The 10,988-nt window shown below is 34.7% G+C and overlaps 1 protein-coding gene and 1 pseudogene across 1 annotated transcript; one reads left to right on the top strand and one right to left on the bottom strand.

Moving 5' to 3' along the window:
* Positions 1-602: 602 nt before the first annotated feature.
* LOC107853671 overlaps positions 603-10,988 on the bottom strand; it is a 40,085-nt pseudogene continuing 29,699 nt past the window's right edge.
* On the top strand, positions 3,158-4,618 carry LOC124898634 (bifunctional epoxide hydrolase 2-like). The gene is made up of 3 exons (XM_047412277.1): positions 3,158-3,228; positions 3,476-3,842; positions 4,529-4,618. The coding sequence occupies exons 1-3, from the start codon at positions 3,158-3,160 to the stop codon at positions 4,616-4,618; spliced, it is 528 nt and encodes a 175-aa protein (XP_047268233.1).

Below are 10,988 nucleotides of genomic sequence, written 5' to 3'. Positions count from 1 at the left end.
ATTCTCCTAATTCAATAGCTAACTTTCCTAGATTGTATCAATGATATCAAAGTCACTTGAGAAAATTCTTGTCAGGTTTGCGAGACGGATGCGGAGCGAGATAGTTCACTATGGTCCATTGCAAGGTATGGAGCTCGAGTCCCATATCAATACAATTATTGTTATGAGGCCTAACTCCTAGGGATCACTTATATTGGATAAATACACTCACACCTTAACAATACTACTTCTTCTTCTTCTTCTTCTTCTTTTTCTAAAACGGCGGCATTTTATTACTTCAGAATATGTGTTAAATGTCCATAAGATATCATTGCATCATTTTCAACCCAACATGGGAATCGAGCTATATTATGAGCTAGCACATTCCAAGCGCGAGGGATTATACAAAGTAACAATACCTCTAATTGATTCAATAGCATACTATTGCTACCATAACGACAACATACCCAGTGTATTCCCACAAAGTGGATTCTGAAAAGGGTGAAGTGTACACACTCCATACCACTACCTTAGATGAAGTAGAGAGGTTGTTTCCGATAGACCCCTGACTCAGGACAGATAACAGTATAATAAACAAAAAAACATAAAAGCATACAACAAAATGAGATAACACACTGCTAGATAATAAAGAAACAAGACACCCACAACGTAATAATATAAACTATCTACTCGAAATCATAGACAACATCAAAACACCACGAACAAGAAACTTAGGCGCAGATACAAACAAAGGCACTCTTCCCTACTATTACGGACGAACTCCTACCCACTAATCCTCTACTCTAATCCGAAGAGTATCACAAAATATGAAGATCTTCTCTTCTCAATTCTTGGAATCAAGAATAGTTTCAACGAATAGTCCTAGAGAAATGAAAGAAGATCCACCCTCCATCTGTGCCTTCCTGCAAATTTCTCCCATATCCTTGACTCTGTTCCTCAGGTGATTTTGACTGTCCATTATGCATCTTATAGCTCTCTCCATCTCCTCTGCCTTCACAATTTCACGATGATCACTATCATGCATCCTGTAATCCAATCTCAGCTCCACTGCCATCTCAAGATCTCTCACCAATCGAAATGCATTCATGCTTTGTTCTGCATAAATCGGCCATGTAACAATTGGAACTCCATGCCATAGACTCTCTACAGTCGAATTCCACCCACAATGAGATACGAATGCTCCAGTGGCTTTGTGCTCCAAGATACCGACTTGGGGTGCCCATCCACATACTATTCCTCTATTTTTTTTCCTCTCCAAGAACCTTTCTGGCAATATCTCCTCTAATTTTGTAGTTTCAGTGTCCACAGGAAGACGTATTGACCACAAGAACCTAACCTCACTCCGTTCAAGTGCGATTGCCATCTCGATTAGCTGTGGTGGCTCAAAATTACCTGTGCTTCCAAAGCATAGGAAAAGAACAGAAGAAGGTGGCTGCTGGTCTAGTCATTTCATGATTTCACCATCTTCAGACTTGGAATTTCCCGCACCTGTTTGACCCTCGGGGTCAAGAAGAAATCCTACTGTGTAAATCGGGTGTAATTCAGGATCAGCTGCTAAGTTATTGACAGCATGACTTTCTAATTCTGCAACTGTGTTGATGAGAATTTCTTTGGTTTCTTTGAACCTGACACCATGGTCGTGGAATGAATCGTAACCTTCCTTGACAAATGCAAACTTAGGCAAGACTTTTGAGGGTACTGGATGAGCATAGGCCGCTATCTTTAAATCAGTATCAGATCGGTTAAATTCTCTCCCAACTTGATCATGCCAAATGGACAGGTAAAACAGAAAACCAATAAAACCAGCACCAGAAGTGAAGAAAAGATAGGAAGGAATGTCAAGTTCATTTGCCACATCAATCATTGAACTACAAAACATATCAATAACTAGTCCAACAATTTTCATGTTCAAATCAGACCACTTGTTGCTAACTATTGCTTCCTTGACAAGGGGTCGATAATTTGCTATAAAAAGAGAGATGTAATTCTCAAAAGACTTAGCTAGTTCTTCTGAAGATGGCGGTTCAACTTGAGGAAGTATCATATATCTAATTTGACTGCCCTCGGTATCATAGGAGCTTCGCCTGATGTAGGCATCTATGTGGGCATCCCACAGTGGAGGTGGCCTTATAATTAGAATTGTCACACATAGCCTTTCATCTCTTTTAAGCAAGGTCTCTACAAACTTGCATAGCAAAACTAGGTGACCGATGGCCGGGGCAGGCACAAATACCAGCTCTAATTTGCTCATTTTTGGAACAAGCTAATTAATCAAAAGATGAAAATGTTTGATGATAGAAGAATGGATGTATGAATGTTTTTGTAGTGGTGGTTCTGCCTTTTTCTTTGAGGGATGTTAGTTGGAGTACAACCCTGAAATGATAATAGTCAACCCATGTTATAAGATATAAGATATGATTCTAATTTGATCATTGGTTAGGTATTAAACAAAGACCTATTATCTACTGGCTTATGACAGGTAGGCCTTATCTTTAAATAGAAGTCGACATGTTAACTTTCTACATCCCCCATCTCATTTTACTTGGCCCCTTACTAAAAACAGATGTATTAATTTACTTGTTCATTTTCGCAAATCAAGAGGGTTTGTTACTCCCTCCGTTCTTAAATATTTGTCATCCTTACTAAAAATAGATGTTCCAGAATACTTGTAAAAAAGGGCAGCCCCATTCACTAAAGCTACCGCTATGGTGTATTGTACGCAGCCTTACCTTGCATTTCTGTCAGAGGCTGTTTCCAAGGCTTGAACCCGTGACCTCCTGGTCACAAGAATACTTCCAGAATACTTGTCATTTTAGAAAATCAAGACATAGTTAAGTATATTCTTCTCATGTTACCCTTAACACGTTTTCATTTATTGAAGAGAGATCACATTTTCCATTAACTAAAGAGAAGTGATTAAAAAGAATTGAAAAGGGTATGATGGTAAAATGCACTGTTTCTCAACGGGCATGCAACCAAAGTGTGACAAGTATTATGGAACGGAGGGGGTACTCTCTTTCCATACTACCCCTAGTATTAAATAGCTAAAGAATCTAAGTTAGAGTTCAAAAACATTGTTGATAAGGCTAGTCTAGTAAAAAACACCTCGAGTTAAAGTTTTCTCAAGGGTGTATCAAGTCAACATGAGCCAAGTAAAATGAAACGGGGGAGTAATTATCATAAGAATAACTGTGACAAAATTTGTTTCCTTGAATATGTGGTGAAGAGGTTACTTAACCGTTTCTGTTTACCTCTAAATTAGTCTATTTAAGCTTCTGACTGGATAATCAAAATACGTGAAACTCTAAAAAAAGGGTAGCCTGGTGCACTAAAGCTCATCCGCACAGGGAAATTCTCAGCTTTTCCCTAAGGACTAGGTTGCGCTGAACCTGGTTAAATCATTGTGTTATTTTTTTTTCTTCACTATTTGCTTTGATTGTGTATGTGCTAGTTCATTCACATTCTTCCCCAACAGGTACTCATGGCGCCACCAAATCGTCTGCTTAGCCAAACATGGCTATCGTGCTGTGGTGCCTGACTTGAGGGGTTATGGAGATACTACAGGTGCACCCCTTAATGATGTTCCAAAGTTCAGTGTCTTTCACCTTGTGGGTGATATTGTAGCACTGATTGAAGCCATAGCTCCAAATGAAGATAATGTTTTTGTTGTTGGACATGACTGGGGTGCCACAATTGCTTGGCATTTATGCCTTTTTAGGCCAGATAAAGTTAAAGCCTTGCTGAATTTGAGTGTCCATTTTCCCAGAAGGAACCCACAGATGAATATTGTTGAGAGGGTAAAGGCTTTCTATGGGGAAGATTATTATATTTGCAGGTTTCAGGTTCTCTCTGTTTGTCTGTCTGTGTATCAGTTTGATTTGTGTACTTGTATGATGCCGCACCCATGTCGGATTCCCAACAACTACTTCTGGAGAATCAGAAGCGCACCCATTGACACTTTTGAAGAGTCCGAGCAACAAATTAGGATAAAAAGAAAAAGACTTCATTTACAAAATTAATCAGTTCCGAAATAAAGGCAGTGCATTAAACTCTCATGCACACGGGGTTTGGGCTGCGTCAGAGGCAGGATTTTTACCAAGAGTTCATCATCTACCATATGTACAAAGAGAAGTATTGACCTTGTATATACGATGTCAGTTTACGGCAAATGGGATCCGGATGAACCCCTCCCACCCTTGGCCATTTGGGGATTGCCAGATCACACAGAGTCTATTATAAACAGTCTTACCTTGTAATCATATACTAAACACAACCTTTTTATTGCATTTCATCGCCATAACTCGTGACATATAAGTAACCAAAGAAACAGCTTTATAAATTTGATATATCCAGGAAAGTGCAAGATTCATTGTATAGTAATAATAGGCTACCGTGCTTTTACATATCTTTTTAAGCCACAAAATGGCAATAAACAAAATTATGTTGGTCTTCTTGAATTGATTGAACCAAAGATTACAACCCAGTAGGCACAGCCTATTTGAAAGTTCACTATGATCTTAACCTGCAGGTACCAGGAGATATCGAAGTTGAATTTGCTCCAATTGGTGCTAAGTCTATTCTTAAGAAATTTTTGACGTACTGTCATTCTGAATTTTAGTTGCTTTAAAAATTGCATTACGTTTGATCTTTTTATCAAGAGACTTTTTGTTCCACTTAGAGACTTGTATCTTTGTATAGAAATAATTATGTGATTTAGAAAGTTTCTATCTTTACATTTACCTTAAAAAGACAAACTACTTAGCACTTATTAGAATGAAACAAACCTAAGAAGAACAGAATAGATACAGTGGATTCATATTAGTCGACACCAACTAGTTTAGAATTGCGGTATAATTAATTGATAGATATACATTATCATGCTTTCTTGAAAGTCAACTTTTTCATACACGGAAGCTGGCCGAGCTTATAGCTTGTTCAGCCAAACTTCTAGAAGTTTTTTTTTAAAAAGGAAATTCAAAGAAGTGTTTATTTCATAGATTTGAGGTGTTCGGCCGAACTTTTAGGAAAAAATATGGGTGCTTTTAGCAAAAAGTAATTTTCATAAGCTAAAAAAGTAGCTTTTTCTAAAAGCACTTCCGGAAAAATTGATAATATTACTTTTCAAGTTGATTAGCTAAACACAAACTGTTACTCTCCAAAAATACTTTTTTTTTGTAAAGCTCTTCTTATATATGAAAAAGATACTTCTCAGAAAAAGTACTTTTCAAAATAAGCTAATATTGAAAATTTGGTCAGAGACTATTAAAAGACACTTAAGTTGCCTCAAAAGACAAATTACTTGGTATTAGAATGAAACGAATCTGAATGGAGCAGAATCAATACGGCGGACCATACATTTGAACCTAGCAAATCTGTAATCGACTCATAGCAAATTGACTGATGTAAATTTTTACGTTTTCTAGGAAGTCAAGAAAATTGTAGACAAGAGGTGCTGCTCGAATGGTCAACATCCTCCACCTCCAACTCTAAAGTTGTGGGTTTGAGCCACCAAGGAACCAAAAAAGGTGGAAGCTCTTAGGAAGGAGTAAAAAAGAAAAGAGTCAAGACAATTGTGAAGTTCATGAACACCAACCTTTTAGTTGCTTGACTGTCTTAAACACAACTTCTTCATAAATGGAAGCTAGCAGTGCTTTAGTCCCTTTGTCAATTACTTGACCTCCAAGTTCTCATTAGTCAAGAAAATGACGTTTTTTATGTATATTTGGGATTTGAAGTTGGAGTTGCCCAATGTTTACATCCTAAAATTCTTTGACTTATGAAATGCGGAAACTGGGAACTCACAGCACCATGGAAAGGTGCTCAAGTTAAAGTTACAACCAAATTTGTCGTCGGGGAATTCGACTTGGTCTATCATATGCCAGGTGTTAAAGAGTACATACACAATGGTGAATTTAGAAAAGATGTCCCATTGTTGGAGGAAGTTGTGGCTTTGGAAGGTGCAGCTCACTTTTTCAACCAAGAAAGGCCGGATGAGATTAACAAGCACATCTACGACTTCATTCAGAAGTTCTAAACTTCCTCTTTCCTTTGCATTTGCTGGAGAAATACGATCTCATTAATGTTGCTCCTGTTACTTATGAAGAAAGGAGTAGTAATCTAGACTTTGAGGAGAGAAGATAGAATAAATTAGTCTGCAACATTTTTGTGTAAGCAGTGTCTTTTTTGTTGTCGTAATTTGGCTTGTAATTAAGTTTGAATTTGGAACATTGTGATAGCAAAGTTTTACTCTTCCATTACAAACTGTGTCCCTCGTCTGATTTAATGACGGATTAGTGATGAATTATCTGCAATTTATGTTAGCTACGGATAATTTAACACCATAATTTGGATTGTAAGCTCATTTGTGGACTCACATTGGGAATGTTGTTATGGTAATTTGGCTTATAAGTTGGCTTGAGTTGGAACATTTTGATGTTAAGGAACTTAACGACATAATTTGGCTTGTAAGTTCCCCATTTCTAGAACCACACTGGGTATGTTGTTGTTGTTGTAATTTTGCTTGTAGGTTAGTTTAAACTTGGAAAGTTTGGATGTTAATGCTTTAGTATTCCATCACAAATTCAGTCACTAATTCGATTTAATGTCGAGTTAGTAACAGATTGTTAGAAAACCATAGTAAGCTACCAGCCGACTGATTATCGACAAATTTCGTAGCCAAATCTTTTTTCTTTTTCGTAGTGTGCTATGTACAAACTCTGTTATGCTTCTCTTCCTAGCATGTACAAAAATAGAATGTCATGCTTCTTTATTTAGAAATAATTTAACTTTAAATTTTTATCTTATTGTTAAGATAATTTATAGTCACATAAATATCTATGACCTATTTTAGACTAGGGAAAAGGTTCAAATATGTCACTGAACTATCAAAAATGACTCATTTATGCCATCCGTTAAAAGTTGGGCTCATTCATGCCATCGCGTTATAAAACCGGTCCATCCATGCCATTACTTTTTAACGGTGTTTTTCTAAAAAACTGCTTTGCCACGTGGCCTCTTATTAGAGGTCCATATCATTTTTTTCTAGTTTTGATCCATTAAGAAGAATTCACCCACCCAACCTATCACCTTAACCCACTTTAATATTACTCTTAATTTTGACCCTAGATTTGAACATATATATAATCATTTAGTCTTCGAACATGAAATTTACATACTTGAATACTACGTTTAAAATAATATAGGTTAGAATAATTAATAATTTAAAATGACAAATGAGTAAATTGTGATTAAAAAATAATTTGTTTTGACTCTCGAAATCGGAAATCATCACATAATTTAAGATGACGAGAATACCACATACATGAAAGACCACAATTTTTAATTAGGAAGAATACCTAAAAATCCCTTCTAAATTTGAATTATAAGTCGTATAATTAAATTATTGGTAGTCTTAATTATTTCATGGACTTGTTATTTGGTAGCCTTTATACTCTTTAACGTGGACGAGACATAGAGCATAATTTATAAAAATATTTTTCAATTTTAGTTAATTCAAAATTTCTTTTTTCTCAAAATTCCATGCCCAATCAAACACCACAATACAAATTTGGACAAAAAAAAATAAAAATTTACAACTTAAAATCTTAAGCTAATCAACAAACTTACATCTGACAAATGATCTTTGTCCTATGGTTTAAGATGATCTATCATTTCTTACTTCTAGACTATATATAGTATCATTTTGATTAACCTGCTTAATTCCTTAATAAACCATACATAGATAGCTCTATTAACTTCAATTTTGGATAATGTTTATCTTTCACTTTAGTGTTTCACTTTCCTAATGGGCAACAAGAAAAAAAATATTTTGTTTTGTTCTTATGAGAACTTAAAGAGTTTTTTTCTTTTTAATAATTTGAAAAACTATGTAATTTCCAATTTTACTATTGTTATACATTTGGAATTTGAATCTCATTCAATTTTAATCTTTCATAAAAATTAAAGTTTAAAAAGTTGAGAAGATGACAAAGCAAGAGTAAATAGATAAGAACAGGAAAAATCTAACTACTAGTAGATAAGATTCAGGAAAGAAGACGACTAGGAGAAGTCAAAAGATAAGAGAACAAGGATAAATCTACTACAAGTGAGATCAGATTCGCGATTCAAATTTTATGATAAGCCTAAATTCATTTAATTTACTCTATTCAAAATTAATTATTTTTCCTTTTACTAGAATTTCACTCAAAACTATTGAATCCAGATAAGATCATACTTATAACTTTGCCCTAACTATAAATTAAACTAGACCAATTTGTATGTATATAAATACCACTCGATCAGGCATGAAGGATATACTGAAGAAAAAAAAATACAAAAAGTTATGAGCAAGACAGAACTAAGTGTAGTACTTGAAGGCGAAAAAGGTATTGATGGAACCAAAGGAAACATGTCACAAATAGTTAATAAAGTTAGTAGCCCAATCAAACCCTGTTCCGGAAAGAAAACTACCTGCCGTTTTCTTGAATTTTGTTTATTTTGCAAGATGAAGTTGTTACCCGAGCAAAATATCTACATGTACAAGTGAGAATTCTCCTGATTAATTTCTTTTTTTCTTTTTTCTTTTCCTTCATCATCACTTTAACTTGCATAATTGAGAAAGTAATTTTTGTCATGATAAAAATTTAAGTTGAAGGTTAAATATGTCGAATCAAAATTTATTCAAAATTGAGAGACCAAAAGTGTTATTACCCTAAAGTTTATAATTATTGTTATCGTGAATTGGTATTTTGTTCTGATGATATATACTTAAATGGGCAGTGATAAGCCAATTTGTACCAAGGAGTGCAGGAGAAAGCATATGTTTAAGGATGAACAAGAAACAAAGCAGAAAAAGCAAAAATTGGCAGAATTGATAGCTTCATCTTCTTCGAAGAATTCAAAGTCATGCTTTAATCCGATGTTCTATTTAACCTTCTAGTGTTATCCTTGCAATATTTTATTTTGTTCCCTTTTGTTTCTTATATATATACGGGTGTTACAAGCGAATTCAGGATTTGAACTTTTTTAGTCCGAATTTAGAAAATTCCATTACCTCCAGTCTAAAATACTTAGTTTGAAGTCTATCATTTATCCTTATTTAGAGCTCTTTTAATGATATATAAAATAACTTTTTTTCAAGGAGTAGAGACATATTCTAAACCTTTTATCACAAAGAGGATAATTTGAGAATAACAATCTATTTTTTCATAGCCTCCAAGTGATAGGGGCTAGTAGTTGTTGCGATTTGATAAGCACACATTTTGTTGTGTCATTGGTCTAGTATTTACGCAATGGTTCAAAGATCATTATTAATCTTAGAGCTTCAATGAAAGTAACATTCACACAACCGTGAGCCAATAAGCGAACTCATTTAAACAGTTGAGTGATAGTTTAACTATTTAAAGTTAGAGTTAATTAATAGGCCAAATATATAAATAGCCACAAAAAACTCGTCTAAATATTTTATCGAACCACCTAAACTAAGTCGATGACCATTTGAACATCTAACCTATTCTCAAACTGTGTCAATTGAGCACATATATCAAAATGCAGCTGGGTAAACTATATTCAATTTATTGGGGTCACATATACTAGAGATATAACAATTATATAAACAAAGACATCCCACTCCACTCTTTTTTTTTTTAAGATAAGGACGTCTTTCATCCACTCATTAAATTCATATTTCCTCACCCACTCGAATTAGCAAGAAGAAAACAAAGAATGAATCAGAAATGCTTACAGAAGGTAAGAGAAAATGTGCAGCGACGTGAATTTTCGAGTAGATCTTTGTAGCTGGGAATTTTCAAATATTGTAACATCATCATCATCCGCATCCCTATCAATGTCACCACTGAGCTCAATCAGATTCGAATAGAAGTACAACTTTTGAATCCATATAGAAGTACAAAGTGGTTTGGTTGATGCATCATAAATCTATAGATCAAATCATCAAACTAGTCAAACTTTCATTTTCAAAGAAAGCAAATATTCGAAAAGCATAATGAAGAACAAGATTTTCCATCCTAGCCAAACTTTATAATCTGTAAGTATCACACAGGAAGAGAAGGAAATAAAACAATTGACGACACAGCAGCAATTGGTTAAATTGGTTGGCCACTTTCTATGCTATAGCTATAACACAAGTACCAATGAAACTGAAATTGATAATGAACTAAATAAAATCTTGGCAATGAATATGTTCAGTAGAGAACAATCTGAGATGAGAAACCAAGATATTTTAGAGAACTAACTCCATCGAGAGCCTCAGGCAAAGGACAGCAGGAGATCAACAAAAGAAAGTGACAGTCAGATATAACCGGTGATGAAGTACTAGAAAACTGTCTGATCTCCATTGCAAGTCAACATGAAAGCCCTTTCTTTCTATAGGTACCATAATGTGATAATGCTATTATATTTCTCTGAACAAGTAGCAGAAGTTACACAATGCAGAAGTACGGATGCTTTAATAAAGTGACCAAAAGAGGCTTAAGATACTTTGACAATTGAAGCCTCAGCGCATACAAAGAATGAACACTCAATCAAACTATTAAAGGATCAGTCCGATGTAAGTAGAGACAATTGTTAGTTGCAGACTCTGACTCTCTGGCAAATATACCTCAAACAGAAGGGAAACACAAAAGTAGATAATTTGATGTATTGATCTCAAACGGATCACTAAAACAAAGAGCTATCATTTAGGATTGATCAACTTTTAACTTACTACATCACACATTAATTTTCTTCACAAGCATATTGGTTTTCATATTTCACCAATTAGGCATTTAGATAAAACTCTACATGAAATCCTTTTAAGGCATCTCACCGGACCACTGCTACTTACAGAAACCATTCATCGCCTAGAAGATCAAACTAAAAATGGGTACAATTTCATAGTGACAGCCTTAAGTTCCATCTTCATTGTGAGAAAATATAAGAGAAAAATATTATTGAATTGTTGTAACTACATTATTACATTGAGGCCCTAT

This window comes from Capsicum annuum, chromosome 5 (assembly GCF_002878395.1).
Source record: "Capsicum annuum cultivar UCD-10X-F1 chromosome 5, UCD10Xv1.1, whole genome shotgun sequence".
NCBI classification, from domain to species: Eukaryota; Viridiplantae; Streptophyta; class Magnoliopsida; order Solanales; family Solanaceae; genus Capsicum; species Capsicum annuum.
Note: the sequence above shows the minus strand (reverse complement) of the source record. Positions and strands in the feature narration are given on the sequence as shown.

What these genes read in the sequence shown, in the direction of transcription:
- LOC124898634 (XM_047412277.1), top strand. Translation starts at nt 3,158, where the DNA reads ATGAAACGGGGGAGTAATTATCATAAGAATAACTGTGACAAAATTTGT. An exon ending in CTTGAATATGTGGTGAAGAG is followed by an intron (nt 3,229 to 3,475) that starts GTTACTTAACCG and finishes CTTCCCCAACAG; the next exon opens with GTACTCATGGCGCCACCAAA. An exon ending in ATTATATTTGCAGGTTTCAG is followed by an intron (nt 3,843 to 4,528) that starts GTTCTCTCTGTT and finishes CTTAACCTGCAG; the next exon opens with GTACCAGGAGATATCGAAGT.